Source organism: Limulus polyphemus, unplaced genomic scaffold, assembly GCF_000517525.1.
Source record: "Limulus polyphemus unplaced genomic scaffold, Limulus_polyphemus-2.1.2 Scaffold4642, whole genome shotgun sequence".
In the NCBI taxonomy this organism is placed as follows: domain Eukaryota; kingdom Metazoa; phylum Arthropoda; class Merostomata; order Xiphosura; family Limulidae; genus Limulus; species Limulus polyphemus.
The window spans coordinates 8296-33874 of record NW_013670252.1 but is presented as its reverse complement, the minus strand read 5'-3'; the positions used below and the strand labels follow the sequence as shown (position 1 = coordinate 33874).

Sequence of the window (25579 nt, the reverse complement as noted above, 5' to 3'; positions counted from 1 at the left end):
ACTAGGATCACCTCTTGCTCATACACTTACTCTGAAAAAAATTAATCCTACACATTGCTAAAAGTTAAAGCCATATTAATGCATGTATTTTTATAAATCTATCATTACCCCCTTTTTAAAAATAGGAACAAGTTTAACAATTCTTCAGTCCTTCAAAGCTTTCTACAGGGTAAAGCAACTTAATAGATATGAAAATTAAAACCCACATTACTACACGCAGTAAGCTTTATCATACTTTTACAATAAATTTCCTTAAGACCAGAACTTTACTTTTAAAACTTTTCGGAGATTGACCAAAGCAGCTTTTCTCACAATAATATAATTTAAAGAAAGGTACTCCTCACCTTCAATGAATTAGTCAGATTTGTTGTATTTCAACTTATAACAAAAATAAAAGCTTTATAAGTTTCAGATTGAAATATCCTAAAATAGCTTTATTGACTTTTTTATTATACACATATAAACCGTAACCTTCTTCATTTTATGAGTATTTTATAATGTCATAATTCTTCATTCATTAACAACTTCAGTTGCCTATGCATCAATTCTGGAATGGGTTTTATGTCACAACACATATCTTGTGAAGTGTACATTATGCTTCTACTGGCTCAATCAAAGTGGTAAACTTTATTAATTTTTTTTTCATTTAGAACAGTAACCAAAACATTCTTCTTGGTCAATGATTTTCAAAACATAAAAATATTTTTTTTCACCATGGACACACTTTTATCATGTCTAAAACTGATCAATATAAGAATATCAAAAGCAATAATGTTAACATCCTCAATAATCCTGTGATCTTGCACAACAACATTTCCAGACATATGCACCTCCTCATCAATGACTAAAGCAGCCAGAAATGATGTAAGCCTACCTGTAGGCATTACTTAAACAAGATTTTTGTTCTTACTCTTATGCTATCAATATGAGGCTTGATATATCCATCCTCAGCTAAATCAAGAACATGTACATGTTTAAGTAGTGGTTCATTAGTAGGAAAAGCCATCTGCTTCACCCGCTGAAGTGTCACTTCATTCTTTTGATTCCATTTTAACTTCTCAGTTTCTCTGTATCCATGGATGGCCTAGCAAAAAGTATATTAGTATAAAAAATTTATTAGTATACCTTTAATGTGTTTTATGTGAATTAAAAGTATATTTTAAAACACAAATGTATCAAAGCATTTGTAAGTTAACAATGGAGAGATAAATAACTTACTTTCATAGATAAATTCACTGAGATAACAAAAATTGGCAAAAAGCTGAACAGAAGTACAAACTTAATAAGTGCAGAAGTCGGATTTGATAATATACTTTTAAATTCATATCCTAGACAGCTACATATAGATGTGTATTAGATTGATCATATCATTTCACATAGTAGCACTTTATTAACTAAGATCAAAAAGTACTTCAGCCTTCATTCTGAAGTCCACAACTCAGCTTTTGACAAATTAATACTGTAACATAACATACAGGGAATTAGGGTGTTCTAGAACTGTCCTTGCTTGTCCACCTTTCAGAAAAGAAAAAATCTAAATCCAACCTATATTTTCAAAAAATCATCAAAGCTGGCAATTAGTGGAATATGTTAATTGATTACTGTTGAGTTCATTATTCAATTAAAAAATTATTCTCATATGAGGCTTGAATAGTTGAAATATGTGAAAACAGTAATAATCAGAAACACTAATTTACATGACACTAATAGATTAAGATAAACAACCTTGAAGTAATTGAAAATAATAAGGAGAAATCATAATGGCAATATTTTGATTACTGAATAGTTTAAATGACTGAAAACAATTATAGTTAAAAACACTCATTTTGATTAGTTGATTATTTTCACAATATTAATCATAATTTTGATTCATCAGATATTCTATGTGACATCAATCAAGATAATCGATGCTCAAAAATAATTGATCACATCGGGTAATTGAGTTGATCACTCAGTTCTTCTGTAAGATAATATTTTCATCTCTGGAATCATCCTTCTTTAATAGCACTCTTGTGGGTACTTTACAATCCTTTTTGAGATAGATATCAAAACTGTTAATAGTACTTCAGGTATAGTCTAACTAGTGACTTATATAGGGATAATTACCATTTTTGACTTGTAACTAATATGTCTATTAGTATACCCTAAAATTCTATTACCATTACAACTAGCAACAGAAAAATACCTCAATAACCTGAGTGACTTATCCACCACTATACCAAGATCATTTTCTTCAACCACACTACTGTGTACTGTATTCCCTGAGCGACTTATCCATCACTATACCAAGATCATTTTCTTCAACACACTACTGTGTACAGTATTCCCTGAGTGGCTTATCCGCCACTATGCCAAGACCCTTTTCTTCAACCACACTACTGTGTAGTGTATTCCCCGAATGACTTATCCACCACTATGCCAAGACCCTTTTCTTTAACCACACTACTGTGTACTATATTCCCATCTATATTAAACAAACAGTACAAGCAAAAAAGCACTGCTCACCTGGATGCAAGACAGAAAATGCAGGCAATATGAGAATGCATTGATACAAGGATGTTTTTTCTGCAAACTCCCAGCAGTGGAAGACATGTACATAGTAAGTAGAAGTTCCTTCAGTTGAATTCAGGTGATAATTATTATTCATGAAGAGTAAAACCTTTCTTTTGAGCATGACTGTTCTCAAAATTGAGGAAGGGGGGGGGGGAGGGAGTCACAGATTATTATGTAAACTCAAGCATTAAAATCACATGCCTATCATTTAGAAAATGTCAAGATCTATTATCTGAAAAAGTTCTGAAGCTCAAGCCACTGATACCAAACTAATTTAGTTTGGTTTTATTCCATAAAAACTAGGATTTAATATTCCATCTGTCACTTTAGAAATGTTGATGATATAATGGAAAAGAAATACTTATTTTTGATGTTACATAAATTTTAGATCACTAAAACTATCAAATTTGGACTTGTTGTATAAGAATCATGACTTATAGGTATTTATATTTTAGTAAGTTATGTGCATCAACATTTACACCATTAAACTGCTGATATTACTGCTGGTTGTGGCAATTTTATTGGAACCTCAGTTGAGGAAGCAAAAAAGGCTCTGATAATACAGCCAAAATAAAAAATGAAAAAACTTGCAATAACAAAAAGATTCTACATAGTAAATGTTGATGTAATTTATCTAATCAAAAACTAGACCAACTTGTTTCACATTGTTTAAACTTGAGTTGTACAACTTAGCCAGATCAGTAATACCTTCAAAGGTTGTTCAGATGATATCTAGATGTTATTGTCCAATATATGTAAATGGGAATGACCAATCACATTGAAACTAAAAAGCCTTAGACTTGGCAGGTTGGTCTGGAACACCACAGCAGATGTCTAGTGTAGATCCACCAAAAATGATGGTTTGACATAAGTAGACTGCAAGTGCACACATTGTGTGTGTGTTTAGTGTTAGATAAAGACTTCATTTTGAAATTCACTTTTTGTCCATTTTTGTTTTCTTCATTTTCCATCAACTCAGTTAGTAAGAAATTTATTGCTCCTCTGAAATCAATATCTTGAGTAAATATCCTGTTATTCAGTGGACCTTTCTGATAACTTGAACGAATATTCAGATTACTCAAAGATACCACACCTGAAGTCATGGTTTCACCATTTTTTTCACTTTTACTCCAACAGGATGCATCAATTATGTGCGTGCTAAACATGTGCTGGTGCTACTGAAAGTTTATCTTTGTGACACAAATATCCTAAGTACCACAAATTTCACACTGTATAAAAATAATATCCAACTATGATTAAACCCACTTCACACTAACACTACCACCCACTGGCAGGATAAATGCAACTTGAATGCTCATTCCATACGGCAGAGAAACTATGTGGTAAGAATGGATTTGTCCTCTCACAATAGCACGATCTTCCTTGTGGATGAATATAAGAATGTTCTTCATTAGTGCATTCCCTATTGTATGATTATTTTGTTTAAACTAATAAAAGACCAACAGTCAGATTCTACTGTTCCTGAAGTAAGTTTTGGAAGTTAACATATTCCTAAATTGAAAATGTATTTTCAATAAGACTTACCTCTGCTGACAATTATAGCTACCATTCGACCACCAGGGTTTCAATCTTTGACCATCTAAGCATTGGTCTGATTTTTTCGCATTTGTTCCAATGTTTCATACCCCACTCAACTGCCCTTGACAATATACTCTCCACCTATTTCAATGTACCCTCTGTCATAGTATTGTATATTAGCATCTCAGTCAGATAATTTTATCACTTTTTTGAGACTGACACCATCCCAGTCTCGAAAATGAGCTCTTAATGGGGAGGAAGGGTGGGAGTGTCAGCAGATATAAGTATTATTGGAAATACATTTTGAATTTAGAAAATGTTAACTTACCATCCACTGACACTTGATAGTCAGAATCCCACATTAAGAAGGTGGAGGGGGCTGGTGAGGGCATTATCCATACTGAGAGCATCTGCATAGATCAAGGGTGTACCAAGATAAGAGTGGTATTTGAGTGGGGGGGAACTGCACTACATTCAGAACAGATATGCTCTTCACCCAGAACTTAGTTCCTGTATCAAGGGTGGAATAGGACAGGAATAATCACCATTATAGGCCAGCACCAACCTGGTAGTCAAGGTTCCACTACTCAGGGATGGAATTAAAGGGTCTTGGTCCCTATATCCCATGTTGGTGGCCAGGGCAAGTGGACAGCAACATTATATATATATATATAGATAAACTTTTGATTGGATTCCAACCTGTAGCCATACAATGATGTATTCCGAACCACCAGAATTACGATGAGAAATCAAACAACACTGAAACAGACAAACTTTCTCTTCCACTTGAAGAAGTCCAAAAGGCAACACCCCAAGCCCAGAATGACAGGATCGATCTTGTATACCTTACTCAGTCGATGGAACAGAACTCATCTGGTCTTGGATAATGAACATTTATCCTATATATCCCCAATATCTATTTACAGATAGAGGTAGTAACTTCTTTTCTAAGTTAATGAAGGAAGTTTGTGAATTATTAGGTGTAAATAAAATCAAAACCACAGCTTATCATCCAGCTACTAATGGTTTAGTAGAGAGATGTAATAGAACCTTATTAGATATGATCCCTCAATACTGTGAGAAGGATCAGAAAACTTGGGATGAGCATTCACTTGTTACAGTTAGCATATAGAAATGCTGAGAACGAGTCAACTCAGGAAAGTCCATTCTTTTTATTGCATGGTAGGGATGTTATATTATCCATGCAAGAGATATTAGCTCCTAAGAAAAATAGTCATGCAATAGCTTATGACTATAAGGCAGAATTAGTACAGAGAATGCAAATAGCATTTGAGTTAGCTAACGAACATTTAACTAAGGCTGCCGAAAGTAGAGAAAGGAAAGTGAATAAAAAGGCACAGGTTAGTGATGTAAAGTTAGGGGATAAAGTGTTGTTTTATACCCCAATAGTCAAAAAAGGAAATACTAAAAAGTTAGCAAAGTTATGGAAAGGTCCTTTTAGAGTCTTGAAACAGACTAGTCCAGTTAATTTTCAAATTCAAGAAATCTATGGAAAGAATAAACAGTTAGTACATGTGAACAGGTTAAAGAAGGTAAAGGATTATAAGCCTTATCAATATGAGTTTGTAGAAGAAACTAATCAAACAGAACAAGATAAGGGTATTCTGGAAAAGACTGATAATTTGAATGAGTTTGATTCATCTTTTTATGATGAAGAAGAAATAATAGAACCAGAACCAAAAATACCGAGAGTAGAAAGAGATGATATCATAATACTAGGTGATAAGTTAATAACAACAGAATATACCCCAGTTATTAATGGTAACAATGAGGATAGTAACCAAGTAACTGAGGATAATATCCCTAGTACCCCATTAATGACACAAGCTGAAGTAGTGACCCATGATTATAATCTTAGATCATAAAGTCCTATATCAACTCAATCGGAAGTGACTTATACTAGACAAAAGAAACGAGTACAATTCAATCCACAAGTGGTCATACACAAACCTAAGAGCAACGTAAATACAGTTAATGCTGTATCTTACAAAGCCAGTGTTATTAATGCTTTTAATAACATGATAGGTTACTTGCGAAGTTGTAAATAAGAAAAAATAAGATAAGAAACATACCTATATTTATTATATGTTTAAAATATTTAGATATTATTATAACTAATCATATTATTTAGTAAATATATCTTTAGGTTTATTGGGACTCTTATACTGTTGCTGACGATAACTGGAACCGGACAGAATGTGAGTATTGTGTCAGTAGAAAACAAGGTAAGTTTAATCTTTCTTGAAGAAGGTAATTTCATTTTATCTGGTGATAAATGGATAATTGTGGAATATATATCATTTCCACAGTATGTGAGGTTACTGATAAGATTACAAGAAGAGTTGGTACTGTTTGAGAAATCCTTGAATGTAAAGACTCATGTCACTTTTAGTGAAGAAGGTTCAGCGAATGTGATATTATATCACATGAGAAATCAAGGGACAGCTATCTTACAGTTAGCTAAGATATTACAGGAGGGACTAATTGAAAATTACAAGACCTTAATCAGACAATATTATGATGAGATAGGTGAACTATTACTAGAATTAAAGGATATTAAAGATAGCATATCTATATCCGACAGAACTAGATGAAGACGAGGTTTTATAATGCAGGTGGAAGCATTCTAAAAGTTCTATTTGGAACAGCAACCACTGACGATTTACAAGACTTAAATGAGAAGGTAGAACAACATAAACAGGTTTCTAAAGAAATGATTCATTAAATAGGAGAACAGGCAACTATAATGAATTCATTGAACTGGACAATTAAGTTACATGACCAAGAAATTAGAAAAATATCTAAAGCTTTAGTTAACATTACTAATGCACTGATACACACTAAAGTAATACAAACTGAATTACATAAAGCAGGAATGGAAATGTTAGTTTTTAACACTAAGATTTAGAATAATCTACAACAGTTATCTTTTACCATAAGAAGTAGCAGGACAGAGTTAGCTAAGCTAATACAAGCATTATATGTAGCTGCAGGTAAAAAGTTAACTTCATACTTTTTACCACTGAGTAAACTAGAAAGAGTGTTAGATGAAATTGAAAGGAGATTACCTCCACACGTACAGTTTGTAATACCTACTCATAGTGGCCAGATTTACATGTAGTACACATGGGCTGATGTAAAGACAGCCACTGTTAGAGATACTGTACGAATGTTTATAGAGAAACCCTTAAAAGCAACTGATAGAATGTTTAAACTATATAAGATTATATCTTTACCAATTACAATAAATCATTCATTAGCTTTAACTAAAGAAAATGATAAACCAGACATTGCTGTCTCGAGTGATCAACATACATACGTTGAAATGACAGAAGAGGATATGTTAAATTGTATAGACGAACCTATCTGAGTTTGTGATCCTAACTCAGGTATTTATTCAGTACCTATTGTAACTATGTAATATTCACAGGAATTAAGAATAGAATATCTGAACTATGTGAGAAAAGAATAATTATTCCTAAACCATTCTATTTTTATAAAACTAGAACCCCAGAAACTTAGTTATTTAACGTTAAAGATGAACTTACTTTTATCAGTTGTATGTCCAAAGGCAAACGTACATCAATTTGATTACTATACTGGAGTAATTAAGTTAAACAATAGTGGTTATCTAAATTTAGCTAGAAACTGTCCAGCTCACGGTCAAGTTATCACCTTACTGACAAACTTTAGAAGTGAAACTAAATACATAGGGACTAAATATAAGGATTCCAGAATTACAAGAACTACTAAATAAAAAGGAATTACAGTTAATTCAGAGTATAGATATAGAGACAGATATTAAAGGACTAACAGATATATTAGAGGACACTAAACATTTACATCTTAGAAAGTCAGGGTTAAGTCTTAATGATTTCCAGCAGCATGTAGATCAATTACGAGTTACAGCTGGAAAGGTTAGATAAATGGAAATGATCTAACTCAGTGATGATAACCTCATGCTTAGTAGTAATACTAGTAAGCATAACGGTGTATATCAAAAGAGATAAATTGGCTTTATTAAAGTTAATGGCATTAGATGAGCTATGTAAAGCTAAAAAGAAGAAAAGAACAAGATTGGCAATAATGATTTGTCTGAATATTCAGAAGCTATTGAAATAGTAGAACTGAATGAGTAGGCCCTATCTAATCAGGATATAGTTTGATTATTTAGACGATTACAAACTTTATTATATATAACCAATTAGCAAGGGTAGTTGATTACTAACTGATGGTAATAGTCAAAATTATTAGGTATAGAAAAAGTTTGAGAAATAACAGAAATTGATAGACAGAAGGAAGAAAGAAATGAAGTGACAAAAAACAAACAGTCAGACAGTAACAACGAATCCAGAAATAAGCTATGTGGAACGAAAGAAACTTTTATCAACAAAGGACAAATTGACAGTGTTTGTGATTTGAATGAAATGTGCGAGAAAGTGCGTGGGTTATGTGACGCACGAATAAGTACATTTGTGTGTGTGTGTGATTGAGATGAGAATGGATCGAGTGGTGTGACTAAATGGTCTTCGCAAGAACAATTGGTAATAATGCTTTATGACCATAGGAAACAAGGACAAAGTGTGGCGATAGTAGAAATAGGTTTCTGGGTGAATGGGAACTACTGGATTAAAGAACTAGCTGTCAAGGATTGCCGTTCATGGTGGACAGATGTGGTATACGATGTACTTACATAGAATTCAATGGAGGGACGGAGATCACACGTTAATGGATCTCCTTCGTATTAAACAGAACTCTGTGAAGATTACGTAAGGATCTACACCAAGGGAAGGGAGAAGGCGAGAATATTACAATGCCAACTGAGGATCCAGTGTATCAACCTCGAGGAGTACGGTTGTCCAGCGTATAAATATTTAGACTGTCCAGGAAGACTGTTTTGCGATTATCATCAGTATCCACATGAACATTGTGCCTACTGGAAGGTGTGCATCCTGTACCAGTGGATTGCCTACTGTGACTGGAATGTCTTCCAGAACTTTTGCAGAGACTTTTAAGTGAAACTTATAATTGTTTAGATCATTATTTTGTGTATTCTTCTGAATAATTATTGGAATAATATTTGAATTATGACTTTGTATTATGATAATCTAATATGTATTGTGTAACCATGTATAACCATATAGATGTGTTAACAGAAGTTGTGATTGAATATATCTAACTATGATGTAAGTGTTCACTGATTGAGAGAGAAAAAGGTGAAGACGATGGTTAGATGGAAATAAAATTTTTCTAAGAAAAGAGGAGTGAAGCAACCGGGTTATTTTCGAGGGAATTTACAATTGCTTTGATGTTTTTAGAAGTTTTTATTAACTTAGAAAGTTTAAGAATAAAGTTAAATCAGTAGTTGTATTTTTGTATGCAACTAAGAAACGTAGATGAACTAGAAAAACAAGGTTAAGCTGCATAAGAAAAGTTGCCTAGAAACGAGATGAGTGTACTAGAACTTGTGACAGGTTGAAGAATGGTTGACCTCAACCCTGTAGAACTAGGAAAGCTACAGAAAAGTTTGGCTCAGCAAGTGATATTGGCACTTTGAGGCGATATCACTTACAGCACATGGGTGTAGCAGTACAAGTAAATAGGTGACCAGCTAACACAACCTAACAGTAACCAATTACTTAAGAGTTGTGGTTATGGTTTTGAAACAGCCTGGGTATTCCCATAAAGCATCCAATAGGATCACAGGACTACTTGCGGGTGATGCTGTGTCCTATTTAGATGCTTGAGATAATACACAGAAATTTGCTTTATAAACCCATGTCAGAGGCTGATAATCAGAGTTCCTCCAGAATTTAGAAAAAGCCCTCTGAAGTACTGAAGGTTATTTTGGCAACATGAAGGTTTCCAATGTTATTCAATTTCTGAACACAACACCATTGTAAATATACTTTACTGTTCTCTCTCTGTCAGTTAATACCAATGTTTTATAAAATGTTATGTTGAAATATATCTATGTGTATTAATGAAAGTGTATACTGAAGATATGATGTTGAAATATATATACGTGTATTAATGGAAGTGTATACTGAAGATATTACAAGTATTTTAATCGAGTTAAAAGCCATTTTATGTTGTTGTCATAAAGGAAGTTTTGTCTTTATTAACTGTTAGTTAGGTGAGTTAATGATTAATAAAAGTTATTGTAAGTGTTCACCATTGGCCTGAGACTCTCATTCTTTGGTCTAACTGTAAACTACCTCTAGTTAGCGACTTTTGGCTCCACTCGTCACGACACATCCTCCAATAAATAAATTTGGTGTAATGAGTAGTTTTAATTGAAACTCCAACAATTAAGCCCACCAGGGCACTACTCATTACAGTAATTTCATGATTTTCTTTTCTGGTAGTTACAAGGTTGGTCGAATTGGCCGATCCCATTTTGAGATAGGGTAGAGAAAATAACAAATAAACTATAAAGTTTCACTGAGAAAAAAAACGTTTGAAATTCATTTAGGAGGTTTTAGAGATTACACAAAGGAAATTTGAAATTTTTGAGATGAGAAAAAGTGTTTTTAGTTTTAACATGAAAATTACTTTGCACATGGACTATTCAAAACAAATACTCAATGTTAATGGACAAATTTTTATTTTATTAAAAATACTTCATAAAAAATATGATTTTTTTGTATGTGAATGGCTTATAATATGAACTGAAGATATACATACTACAATGAAAGTTAGAAGTATTAAATTTATAAAGACTAATCAAGTACAAAGAGGTCACAAGGTTGGTCAAATTGACTGAGTCTGTGTTGAGAGAGTTAAGGGAAAGGTGATACCTGGTACATCAGACTAGAGGCTCGATTGGATGTCGAGACAAATCATGTAATACCATTGTATTATCCCACTTGGGAAATTGAAAAGGTCATTTGGGATGAAGGAGTCTAAAGGATTGGAGAAGGCTGGGTAGCACCAGGGTTTCAGGGTTTTCTGATGTTTAGAATAATGAAAAGTATTTAATAAAGCTGCCTTATATTAAACGTCAATAGATGAAGCTAGACCTGAATCAAAAAACGAGATATAGTGAGCATGTTTGGGTGAAGTGGGTCCAATTTCCTCATGAGAGTATCATTTTTGTTGATAAATGGCCATTGTGGGTCTACAAATAGATTGAGACACATACAAGGCAATTTTAGAAATTAAATCCTGATGTCATGCACAGAACCGCACAACTTTCCTATATGAAGTTTGAGCTTGGGAAAGTCTGGGTGTAGAATGCTGGATTGAGTATGCCTCAACAAAAAAAACCAAAGAGAAAGAGATGGACCTTCTTGAAGATACTGTTGAAGAGGAAACCATGGTTGGGTGACCAATCTGGAGCTACCAACTGCGCTCAAATAGAGGATCGAATCACAGCCAGAACACTGAGTAACAGACAAATTGGGGTAAAGGCATAGAGGTGCAATCCCATCCAATCTTGACTGAATACATCTATTCCCAAAGCCTAAGGATGAGGTGCTGGGGGCCAAAAATACCTGTAGTTGAGAATTTCAATGAGTGGTGAATGCGTCGATCATCGGAGTCCTGAAATGAGAGCAAATTCACCAAACAAAAATTCAAGATGAAGCATTCATTTGGCCAAGAGAATTCGACGGAGCCAAGACAGGTGATTTGCTATTAAATTCATTACCCCTGGAACATGGCAAGCCAGGAGGCTGATATGATGGGAGTGAGCCCAGTAGAGAATATCCTAAGTTTCTAAAACAAAGGTCCCGAGAATGCATGCTCCTATGATGGGAAATTTAAGAGACCACTGTGGAATTGATAGAATGAATCATGATTATTTTCACCTACAATACATCTAGACCTTGAACTGTTGCCTGTTGGACAGTAAAAAGTTCTAAATTATTGATGTGGAAGGAAGATCTGTCCTCCTTCCATAGACCCTGGAATATCTGACCTTCAATGTACACACACCATCCCGGAAGTGAGGCATCTGTAAAGAGATGAAACTCGGGAGGAGTGGGCAGTATAGGAACACCAATGATAGTGTTGATTTAATTCAACCAACACTCAAAAATTAAGATGTTGCTCTGATGAAGGAGACTAGATGATCCAGTGTAATGGAATTCCTGATCCACTGGTTGTGTAGTGACCACTGAAGGGACCGCATGTGTGGTCAGGGAATTGAGGGATACCAACATCCCCAAAAGAGATAGAACCATACACGTAAGTAAGAGCCTGACTGCCCATTCCATAGCCTGGAGCTGGATAGGAGTTGACTGAGTCTAGCTTAAAACATGTTGGAAAAAGGCACCCAGATGGACAATATCATAAGTTAGCAAGAAAATGGATTTCTCGGCTCTAATAAGAAAGAAAGCATTGGTAGCTTTTGAAAAGAGAATCTGGGTGTATTGTTCTGCCAACTGATGATATGGTGCCAGAAGTAACCAGTTGTCCAGAAAATGGAGTGTGTATAGGCCCAAAGTATGAAGGTGACAAAAAAAAACTCATACAATTCTGCAGAAGACATGATGCAGATGCTAGGCCAAATGGTGAATCCCTGAACTGCAAAACCTGATCCCTGTGGATGAAACATAGATAGTGGCAGGATGACCTTGCTATGAGAATGTGGAGATATGCATAAGCAACATCGAACTTGGTCATTCACAAACCTGGTAAAGAATGACAACAAAGGTTGAAAAAAAGACTCCACTATGAACCTGGGAGGACCTAAGAATTGGTTGAGACGAGAAAGATCGACAATCAGTTGCCAATCTCCCATCTTCTTGGGAACAACAAATAAACATAAATAAAATTCCAAAAGAATGGGATCGACTCTCTCTTCCACACCCTTGATCAATAACTCTCTGATAGCCTTGGAATGAAGATCCACACTCCATGAATCTGTTGGGGGTGGAAATACCATAGTTTGGGAGGATAACTTGATGTGGGGACCACTGATAGGCTTGCTACAAAATTGTTTGGGGGGGGGGGATATAAGAACAGGAGTGAGGGTCAAACAAATCCGAGAATTTGTGATCTGTTCAAAGTGATCACAGGGTCAAGTCTGGAACCTTATATATCCAAGAGAGAATCTAGTCTGTGGAATCGAAATATATGTCTACCTAGCAGTGATAAGCCAAAGCATGCTATTCAAACGAAAAAGGAGAACAAGGTGTATCTATCCCATCATGTAATAGAGCAGTAAATCTCCCAGTATGAACAGCAATATCAGGCGGAGGAGGAAAACTAAGTAGTCACCCTTAGACCTTTCAGCCATCAAGGAAGGAATTAGATTCAAAGGCAACCAGAGAAAGCCTCCAAACCTCACAAACCCAACTGACTAACAGAAGAAATGGAGCAGGAGGTGGCTGATCCAAATTGGCCTTGTGAGAAGCCAAACTAGTAAAAAAGAGAGGCCTCAGAACCCTGTGGGTTGACACCACTGGACCAAACATATGTCTCCATCTTACAACAAATCAGATCATGGACAGCCTCAACTGAGAGTACCACCACTCCCAACCTTTGAGAGACACTAGTAGAGGTGGAAAAGAGGAGGGCTGATTAGCCTCCATGCTGGAAATAGTCACCTGTGAATTCATGACTGATAATGGCATGTCACAATTTTGTTTTTTTAATAATATTTATTAAGTATAATTTATAAAGAAAGCCACCAGGTGACTCGAAAATTGCAACCAAGTACAGTGACTATCACAGCACTTGTGTAGAGAAACCCATGTCTAAATGCTTTGTCAAGAAAAAGTGATGAAATTATCTCACTGAGATGCTTATATACAGTACCAGGATAAAGGGCGGATTGACATAGGTGGGGAGTATCACGTGACCAATATTGCCAAGGGTAATTGAGTGGGGTATAAAAGACTGGAGTAAGCGAGAATAAATCAGACCAATGCTTAGATGGGCAAAGTTGAAACCCTGGCTGCAGAGTATGTTTATTTGTTTGTTTTTGAATTTCACACATTTTAATGTTATTTTTAAAAAAGTGGATTGTGTGCAGCTTGTTTATCATTGAAATTTATCCCAAACAAGTCATACACATCTACTGTTAAGAATCCTGCCCACCCACACATACATAAAAAACCTGAGAGAAAGAACATGAAAGTAAATGGTGAATTAGCTATAAGTAAATTTTGTTTGTTATGGATTTTGCGCAAAGCTACATGAGGGCTATATGTGCTAGCCATCCCTAATTTAGCAGTGTAAGACTAGAGGGACGGCAGCTAGTCATCACTACCCACTCTTGGGGCTACTCTTTTACCAACAAATAGTGGGATTGACCATCACATTATAACACCCCCATGGCTGAAAGGGCAAGCATGTTTGGTGGGATGGGGATTCCAACTCGCGGCCCTCAGATTGCGAGTCGAGCACCCTAACCACTTGGCCATGCCGTAAGTGGCAGAGAGGGTAAGTATGTTTTGGAAATATTAATTTCAGAAATGTAAAGTTAACTCTCTGCAGAACAATAATGGTGGAGGAGCTGATTGAGAAAAAAATTATAAAGATAAGCTCTTTTCTGAAATCAAAGCTTCACAGAGGGAAAGTTCATGGAGTGTATCACCTACTAGGGTAGGGTAGTCTAATGGGTCATCATTCAGTAAGAGATTGCATTCTTCTCATACAGGGAACACTCTTCACCCATAAAAAATGACAGAGTCAAAGGTATTGGCAAAAGACCCTTCTGTGTGGATCTAAAGTGTTATACAGGTTGTTTGAAGGTAAGACTGACCAACATGCCATTATCTCTCAGACTGTCGATTGAGCATGAGTGTGTAGTTTAGCTAGATCAATATATCAAGCTGTATTGTATTAGAGAAATATTTACATGAAATACCTACTAGAATAATCAAGTGCAGGGAGAGAATATCCCAGACTTGCATCATGATGAGAACTTAAGACCAATCTGCCTAACATTACTACTGGGAATGGCTTGGATTGCAGTGTAAAGTGGTAGCCTGTACTATAGTGCCAGGTAATATCTCAGCTGTACTTCCCATCAAGGGATGATACTACAGTGGAGAACTCTCCACATTGTTGTTTCCAGTTGATTGAGACTTGGTTTCTTCTGTTATTCCACTGGAGAGAGAGATGAAACCTAGAGTAGATGAAACTGCAATGTGTTTTAAGTAATGTGATATAATGTGCAGATAGTGTCCAATTCTCCATCTACAAGATTTCATACAGGGAATGTTAACAGCTACAGCCATACGAGGTCTATCATCCAACTGGTCAAAGTGGAACGAGATAAGGTACTAGATGAAGAGGAATCCCATGGCAAAAAAAGACACTAACAATTGCCTTGAAAAGAGGTAGTATAAGTGAAATGACAACAAACAGTCTATACAGGAGACAACCTGGGTTAGAATGACTGTACAGGGAAGAATGGAAAGGAAGGCTGAATGTAGGGAAACATTCAATTATGCTCCTGAGGAAGTAATGTGCAGTCAGGATAGAAGATTAACATTTCACTGTTATAAATAGTGTAAGAAGCATTCAAGGCAAAAAAGTGAGAGTGACAACTCTCAAGAGATCAAAAAATCTAGAGCAAGGAAAACAAATGTCCATAAGAGTGAGTGCTTCTCTTTTTTTAGGAGTGGAAAAAATGAGAACATGTGTCTAAATTAATCATATTAATATTAAGAAAACAAAACCAAAGATGATGGCAAGCCTGCTGATAGCCAACATCTTGAGGATCTGGATATAGACCAGACTCCAGATATGGATCAAGTGTTCAGAACTGCACCCCACCTGATCAAAACATTGGCTGACAGACCTTGTTTACAGGTTTAGTTGTCATGGGTGTGAAAAGCTGCATATGTGTTACATGCTTTCAGTCTTCCTCCAGAGCTCTGAACAGATGCAAGTCAGGGTGAAGTGGGGTAAGAGGTGATGTAGAATTGAATGACCCACTACAATAGCAAGAGGTGAATACAGTGGATCTCTGTATATTCTTGCATTGATTAACCATAATCCACTGAAGGGAATGTGTATGGGTATATCCAAGAAGATGGTCTCCACAAGAGTCAAATCCTCTCATGCAAAAAAATAAACTTGAGAGCCTCAGTATCAGAAGCTCCATGTCTCAAATATGTAAGGGAGTACACTGAGCCTGACCTGTATACAAATTAAGAAAGATGGCAAAAAATGAGATTACATAGTGAGATCAAGATGGAACCAGTGAGACACACCAGCCACCCCAAATGAGAGAACTCTCCCAAAGTAGAAGTCAAGTCACAACAGTGTCAGCCACATCAAATGGAGGAAATACAGGCTAAACATCCATAGAGTAATGCAACAGTAACTTTCAGAAATGTAATTTTTTAGTAAAAGCTCACTGGACCCAATGGAAAACTATGGTTCCATAGTTAACTCAAAGGGAAGGTCTATGAACAGAACTTTCAAACATGGTGGATGAATTTAAGGAAAATGAAAGGCATGCTGAAAACTGGGATGTGGAAAAGCATCTGAGACCTCAACCCAGGTCATCCATATGCCAATAGCATTCTCATCCCAATGTAAGAAAAGTGTCCATCTTGAACTGAGGAAAGACCAAAGTTGATTCAAGTGAGACAGATCTATGACAGGATGCAAACTTCCCATCTTTGAATGAATGACAAAAGAAAGTAGAATTAAACACCAGAGTGAGATCAAGTAATTTGTACATGGCATTCTATTCAGGTGAGGTGGAGAGCAGATGGATAGGAAGAACCCTTGAAAAAGTAGCTGTGTAACCAAGAAATCTGTGGAAAAAGGTAAAGAAAATACACCAGTGGACAACGTGGGAGAGCCAAGTGTCCATCAGACCAGAGTTAAGGAGTGGCTTCAGAAGCAAGTCATCTCCATATAAAGGACGAGTTACATCAGCTCAAAATTAAAACTATAAAAACTTAAAAAAAAACCTCATTGCAAAAAAAAGGGTGCAACACATAGGTGCCTGAGAGAAGTGTGAGGGAGGCAAAAGTCAGAAAGTAAGGAATAATAAATTTACTTTATTTTCTTTGTTTATGTAACACAATGGACAAAAAGGAAAAAATGAAGCAATGATGGAAAACAGTTAAGCACAAGTTCCCCAGTAAATTTGACAGGGTCAGGATGTAAGGATGAAAAGATGATGAAGCACAGAGAGATAGCAAAGAAACACAGCAAGTAAAAAAAGATGAGAAGGAGAACAAGAGACTCAAGTCGTTGAGATGTAACAAGGTAGCCCAAAATTCAGCAAATAAACAGTAGGAGAAAGAGCAAACAAAAGATACATACCTGTATAATCCAAGTAGTGAAGGGGGAATCACAAGCAAAAGTAGACATAGAAACAATCTATCTAACTTGTCTAAAGAAGAGGAAGGCTCAAATCTAGTAACAGAAACAAAGGTCAAAAATCCTGGATTTGATATCACATTGGAACCAATCATCTGGTGCAAAATGATATATAGTAGCATCATTGACCATCAGATTGCCTTCAATCAACACTACAGTAGTGGATGACTCCTGTTGAAAGATGGCAGAACTTTGGGAGATATTAGAAAAGTAGAAACAAGAAATCATCATTGAAATGATCTACAAAATCCTCTAATTTTTTAAGAATAAAAATTAGTTTTGTATGTTGATGGTACACAGGCCTAGTTCACTGGCCTAATGAAAACAGTGAAAAGCATTTAACAAAACCTGTACACGTGGAGTAAAACAATGGGAAATAGTCCTGTCAAAGAAATCTTATCACAGACAATGGAACATATGTCCCAAAATTACAAATTTGATCAAAAGAAAAATCAAATTGAAGATAATTTGCAGGAAAGTTCAAACTTAAATGTTTAAAATTGGGTATCTTTCTTTCTCATAATCATGAAAATTAAGGCAAGAAAGATTATACAATGAATAGTAACAAAAGTTTAAAACAATATGCACAAAGATGTTGTCAGTTCCTGTGAAAAAACATACCCAAACCTGGTGATGAATAATAGTCTCTAATGATGAGTACATCATAGGCTGAAATAGCACGTGGAATAGCAAACAGTCTTATAAGAAAAGAAGGTGAAAATGTTAGCCCTGGTCCACCCCAACGAGTGAGTGACAGCACTCAGAAGTTGCCACTCAGTAAACCTCATGTTTGATGATTAACAAGAAATGTGAAGTATTCATCATAGAGGCTGCTTGTAACAGTAGGAGAAAGTTGTTCAGTGATAGTATTGATCTTGATAATGAAAAGTGTGACACTCAAAACTAAGCCCTGAGGAAAGCTAAGTTCCTGTGGGAAGGATAAGGACATGATCAATCTCTCATGGACTTGGAAACTCCAGTCTAGTAAAAAGTTGCCAAGAAAAATAGGTAAACGGCCAAGCAACCCATATGAATGGAAGTCACACAAAATGCTAAACCTCCATGTAGTGTCAAGATCAAAGAAGATAGAAACAAGCAGGCAGGAGAACACCATGGGCAAGGATACTGTGGGAAATGTGATAGAGGTGAAGGAGAGCCAGTCAGCTTATTCCAACTTCCTCTGTGGCATACGAGTTGGGTGGCAGCAACTGCAGCCAATCTCCCTTCAATGATGGGAAAAGAAAATGATCACTACCCCATGGGTTACTGTCAACCTTTGAAGAAAAATTATAAGAAGGTGAGGAAATAGATTAATAGCAGTAAAAACTGATTAGGTGCACGATAACAAGTAAAGGAACCAGAACTGAAGAGAAAAAGGTTGTGATTTGAGACAGAATGACCCCTCCTATTAATATCAGAATGAAGAATGGAGATAGCAGCTGGTCTGTAAGATCATCAAGGTCTGATTGGAGACAGGTAGAGAGAACACACAGTGATAGTACAACCCAGAGAGATACGAACAGCCACAGTCTCCACGGAAATATTGAATGGCATAGATATAGTGGGTATATGCTGGTCAACCAGCAAAGCCACATCTCATCCATCACACAACCTGTCATTTCAGTACAAGGAAAACTGCCAAAAGGTAAAAGCATTGGCAAGTCTGAGAAAACCTGTAAGAAAAGACACATGAGATGATATAAATCGATCAATGCTTTAATGTAAACCAAATTAGAACAAAAACCTCAACTGTTCCACTGTATCAAAGTGGCCATTTTCATTTAGAAGGAGGGGAGCTGGGTGGAGAGCTCTTTTTCTTGTAACCACAACATTTTTCTTTAGTAGAAAGAGGTATGTTGACCTCTATTGAACCTGCCCTACGTCAATGGGGCAGAGCTCTGTCAGAAGAAGGAAACTCCATAGACTGAGTGCATGATTGAATAATGGTTCTGCACCTTGGGGCCAAAAGAGAGAGCTGAACAGTCACTGGATGTGACAGTAGAGAGAGGGAGACAGGAGAAGATGTAGACTTGTCAACTCTTGCATCCACAAAAAACAAAAGCCTCTTTATATGGTGAGAGAATGATTCTGCAAGAGGCATGGAAAGATCTGTCTGCACTCCTACTAAAGCAGTGGAATGGAGTGAAGCAGCATATGTCCGGGACGGAATACAGGACAACTTCTGAGTCTCAGGATAAGAAATGTTATCAACAGTACATAAATGTGGTACCTCTTTCTCTTCCACTCATTTAGGGCAAGAATGAAAGTATGAGGGATAGGAACCACCATACTAACACTCATAGGAATCATGGTCTTTGCCATCACAATAAGTACATGTCAAAGAACCATGACAAGATGCTTTATAATGTCCAAAATGCTGACACTGAAAACATGAGAGGATTAGGAATATATTGCCATACATTACAGTTCAGATAACCTTCCTTGATAGTGGCAGCTGGACATGATAATGTAAATGTCAGTATAATAACATTGGTAGGCTACATAATTCCATCTTTATGAGTAGGATACACTACACAAAGAAAAAACTCCTTGGCTGGAAAAACCAGCTAGGATCTCCTTCTCGAGGATGTTCTTTAAATCCCTCTCAATGATAACTCCTCATGAGGAATTTAAAGTAGCATGGGGAGCAACCTCAATAGGTATGTCCCCAACGGCCTTTTATTTCAGGAGTTCACTAGGTGTTGGTGCAGATGTTTCCAGAACATAACTTCTTCAATGACTTTGAAAAGCCAGCAAGCCGCTCTAAACCTTTCTGAATGAAAAAAAAGAGAGACATATGTCCTAAAGGTTTGTCTGATAAAGAATGCAAGATGATAAAACGAGGTACAGGTGCAGAATGGGGTGAAGGTTGCTTCAAGAGTCTTCCAAATGTGGTTGCTTTCCAATCAATGAGTTTTTGGGGGTCACTGGGTGATAGATCCATAAGATATGAAGAATTCAGTGCTCACTGACCCTATACACCATGGAGCCCTAGGGGCGGATGCATTAAAATGCCAAACAAAGACTGTGCAGCTATGTCAGAGTTTTGTGGGCACTATACCTATACACCAGCATCAGACACAATGTCTACAACACCTGTTTAGAGCATCCAACACTGGCATTTAATTGACCCCCAGCTCAACAGAACCAGCCAATTGACCCAGCAATTCAAGGCCAAAACAAGGTATTGCAGTGCCCCCTGATATAACTCACCCACCAGGATGCCATCTATGGGAAACAGGTTAGTGAATGTTTGGATTCCAGAAGAGGTAAACTGAAAAGACAGAATCCTTCCAGGGAAGTCCCCTCGCCACGTATAGGAATCCACATTGATGGGTTGCCATTATGATTCCTCATTCTTATTTTCAATTAATTTAAGTTTGCTCAGCTTTGGATCAGGTTCAATTACCATTGCCACCAAACATAATCACCCTTTCAGATATGGTAAAGCTACAGAGTCAAACTGTCATCATCCATTATTTAGAACTGTCAAAAAGAGGAAAGGCAACCAGCAGGCACTACTCAAAACAAATTCTTAGGGTACTTTAGTGTTAAATAAAATGCAAATTTAGTACTTTTTATATTGTTTTATGTTTCAAACTTATAATTATGTAACTGTATTCTTTAATGTCATGGTGGAAGTTGTGACAGGCACTTGCATGGCTTAAATCAACAAATCCAATCATGAGGTAAACTCATACAAAGAGTATTCTTTATTCACTTAATTATATCAGCCTTTTTAAACATGTGATAAATTACAAATGTAAATGTGCTAATGGATTTTTCAATAAACAACAGTATAATTTCAATATACCAGAATAATTGCAAGTATCAATCATTTTATTAAAATAACAAGATAAAATCACAAATATACCTTTGTTTATACATTATACTATATATCAAGTAGAATAATATTATAAAAACTTACTCTGTGATTGCAACATAGCCTTCATAAGGCCTAGAAAAAAAATGTTTGCAGTAATCCTACTGACCCTGGTATGATACTTTTTTTTTGGCTCATGCATTTACTTCAGATTGATCAGTTAGGGCTCACTAACTGGAGGTTCAATGATACCAAATTACAGTGTGTGTTTTGTTTTTCTTTCCCTCAACTCTATCCAAGTCATCACACAGAAAAACATGATATACAAATGTAAATATAAAACATCTTTCCTAGACACTGAAACAACAAAATACACATCACACAAAACACAGCAGAAGTGTGTCTAGTAAATATATTTAACTGGTAATTGATATGTTGAAAACAATGTAAGATACACAAAAATAAGGGTTAAAAGCAAAATAATATACAAGAATACAACCCCAATAAGCTAAATTAAAATGGCACAAAAATAAATTAACCAAATGCAAGTGATTAAACTGTCCTTTAAGCAATCCCTAACTCCCTCAGAAGCTAAGGTCTACTACAAGATAAAACTATTAAAACAATATTAAAGAAAAAGACAAAAATCGGAAGCTCTCACTTACTCCTGAAAAAATCCTTAAATTACTTTAAATTAAAAAAATAATATTTTTTAAATTAACTAAACTTGGTAGTTTATATCAAAAATGCATAATTGGCATACATAATGTAGGATATATATATAATTCTATAAATAACTATTAAGTTACTACGAAGTAGCTGTGGTGTGACACATATAAATCAACTACGATTACTGATTCACTGGTGAATTTTAATCAAGTGTCTATTAAAGCAATTAGGTATTAGAAACTAGGGCTTTAGTCTGTAACTCACAGGCTTTATGAGAAGTAAATAATGATATGAAAAAAAAAAATGAAACACATATTTGTTAAAAGCACAGAAACAAACCTAATGAAAACTCAAAGTTTTGGTTATGGTCCTTTTTGTAGTCTGATAAGTGCATGATTCAATTGAAGATGAGTTTTCAGAAGCTTGATGCATGCCATTAATATTTATACATTAGGGACATCTGGACATGTGAAATACATAAATGCAGACTGTCAAAATTTGATCCCGATATCTGCTGATCTTGGGCAGATCGGCATCCATCCAATATTTCAATCAGGTTGCAGACTTAGTAAGGTCTCTCATACCCAGATGGTGCCACTTCATATCAATGGGTAGACTTTCCATAAATTTGTCTGCAACAATATTGTTTACCATGCAACTGCCGCAAATCATCTACACAAGCATTAAGCCTCCTGTAAATCCCTTTTTTCCACTCTTGATTTCAAACCTATAGTGCAACTTCATAATGACTGTTTTGTAGTCCCATAACATCTAGACTCAGTACCAGGCATTGCACAGCATGTTCTTCAGTCCAGTCATTCCAAACAACTAACTGCCTGAAAGGACTTAGACCACTTCATGAATCCTTTTAGGCAATTAGTTGGCAGGAAATGGTCTAAGCCCTTTTTACTGTACTCTTGAATGTTGGGGCAGGGACAGTCTACTTCACCTTGCTCATAGAAAACCATGATCATGGCCAAAACCTCTCCCTTAGAGATTCCTAGCTATCACCTTACCTGAATGTCCTCAACATCATGGGAAAAGCACTACAGGCATTCTAAAGGTCTCCAACTCTTGTAAAAATGGTCAATCTCTGGTCTAGGAAAGTAAAATAATGAGTTAACTTTGGCAAATTACCCATCAGCTCTGTGTAACTCCAGATTTCTTTGATCCACAGTTGTCTTGCCAGTATACCCTCACCTTCAAAAGTCTCACCACTTCTCCATGGTTCACTTACTCCACCATCTATTGCCCACATACAACTGAGATGGCTATGTTCGCAGACATTGTACCCCAACAGCACCTCCAGTCACTCCTTGATGTTCTCAGGTGGCTTCGATGAGAACTAAAGTTGGGTTACTCTGGTTGATGAATGTATAGCAGTCCTGTACAAGCCACTTCAACAGGTCTCAGAGTCATCAGATGCTACACCACCATGATTATCTTCATGCTTCTCCTCGTACTGAAGTCAGTCCTCAAGGGAGAGAGCATACACCAGATATCTGAATCTCTTCTTCCTGAGCAATTGGCTGTAAAAAAACAGAAGTCATGAATCTCAGCTGCATTAATGAAAGCCCAACATCCAGGAGAGAGTTTCTCTTAGACCCAACAACTCTTTCAGACAACTATATCCCTTCAGTGACCAACTCTTCTGTTTGGTTGTAAGTCATTCTAGCTGTGGAAAATGTCATTTCCTTAAGTATGAAATCTTTTAAAACTTGTATCATACACGAGTAACAGTAAAGAGCAATAAACACAACAGCACAAAACAGCAACACATGACAATAAGATATCCTGGGATAAGGGCAGCAAAATTTTCTTTTTTCTACCCACTCTGCGGTATATTGAAGGCAAACTGAATTAACTTTAGAGCAATGAGATAGTTCCAGTTAACAGTAGAGCTGGGCAGTTACTGGAATTTGCTAATCAATTACATTCAACTGATTGATTATTCCTACACGAGACTTATCTTCCTATTTTCAACTACTTTTGTTTTTGAATATCACTTTCAAACTAGCCTTTGTTTGATATGTTAGTCATTTGCTGAAGGTCTGAAATTGAGCATTTAGTGAAAAAAATTATTGGCTAAAACTTATTTTGCAAAAACATTTGGCACAATGTTTTAAAAATAATCTGAATATATCCTACTTGGCAAATCACTAATATCAACACTAACACAAGTTCACTATGTTTTTATTTTTTTAAATATGCAATAATTTCCACATTCATTTTGTGTAAATCAGATAATGAACCCATGCTTTACTATCACTGATAATGGTAATAATGTTTTCATTTAAAAGATCTGTTTGCAATTGTTGGAAATAAATCAGAAACCAGTTAGCCTATTTATTTATGTTCACTGATTGAGTAGGATAAACATAAAAATAATATTCAATAAATATGGACTTCAGATATCAGAATATTTTGTCATTGCCTACCTGACTCACTCACAAAACCTATGCCTCTTTGATGTCTTCTTGTTAAAGACTATCTATAATTTTCAAAGAGCTATAATTTAACACAGAAACAGTTTTCACAGAAGAGAATGTTTAATGAAACTATAAAAAATTCTCAGCTCTCTTCTTTGTTCTTAAGTCTTCAACACTTCACAGTGAATATTTTTGATCAATACAACATGAGCTCTAGATAAAAACTTTGCCACAAAACCATAAACTACAATTCAAACCATTTCATTTATTCTGTGCTCTTCATAGCTGTTTCAGATGCTATATTTGATTAATAAATGGTCATATAAAAGTGGCAACCAAGGCCTGTACACAAACTAAGCAGAAAAAGACAACAAAAATTTTTGCAAATCAAGAAATGAATAAAATATTTTCAAGAGATGACAGCTTCTTCGAAGAAGTAAAGTTGTTCTTTAGGATGAGCGAAAAATTTCTTATGAAATCAATGAGTGCACTGCTTAACTACAGCACAAGCTCGGTCCCTTGGACTGACCTTGTAACCATTTTGTGCTTGTTATAGTTTTCATGCTATAACTTTTAAATTAGAATGTTAACGAAATTTGGCACATTATCAGTTAACATTACAGTGCTTTCATAGACAAAATATAATTGCTTTTTTTATTAATTCTTAAGGTTTGTATAGCAATGTTTTTCCTCCTGTCTACTTTTTCTTTTCGCATGTTTCTTATCTAACATGCAATGTAATTTTCAATTTAAGATTAAAAATAATTTTATTCATCAGACAATTTTCAAATTTCACATGCAAAATCTTTATAATGTCCAGATAGTTATCAAACATTTCGTAAGAAAAAACTTAATATTTTATCTGTTATTTTCAGTAATGAATCTCTGTACGGGTTTGGTACATTTGACTGATCTCGCAACCACCATAAAAAATTAGGAAATAGATATAAATTATGCCTCTTTCATTCTAGAATGAACACAAATTATAACACATAAAACATGAATGTTTAGACTAAATAGCTTAAATCTCATACCATTATACATTTCTTATTATATTGACCTTTCAGCTGTGCCTGACTAACATTACAGAAGTTGCAATGAAGCGGCACATGTGCACTCATGTTACCGTATCCAATAATATAAAACTGACCTTTGGTCTGTACAAAGTAACTTGTCTTGGCTTTGTTTTAGTAGACTAGTATTTTGTAAAATACAGTCACATTTCAATTGTTATATATATATATAT

General features: G+C 35.6%; 1 protein-coding gene across 3 annotated transcripts in view; it reads right to left on the bottom strand.

Annotated features, from left to right (window-relative positions):
* The window catches only part of LOC106471472 (alpha-ketoglutarate-dependent dioxygenase alkB homolog 7, mitochondrial-like), a 75043-nt gene that overhangs the window by 42174 nt on the left and 7290 nt on the right, over window positions 1-25579 (bottom strand). For 2 of the 3 annotated variants that reach the window (XR_002613260.1, XM_013932074.2), the window contains exon 2: window positions 911-1084. The exons of the other annotated variant lie outside the window; for it this stretch is intronic. Coding sequence is in view for 1 of the 2 variants with exons in the window: in XM_013932074.2 (XP_013787528.1) it covers window positions 911-1084 (174 nt within the window). In the remaining variant the exon portion in view is untranslated. The remainder of the gene's footprint in view (window positions 1-910; window positions 1085-25579) is intronic. 3 annotated transcript variants of the gene reach the window in all.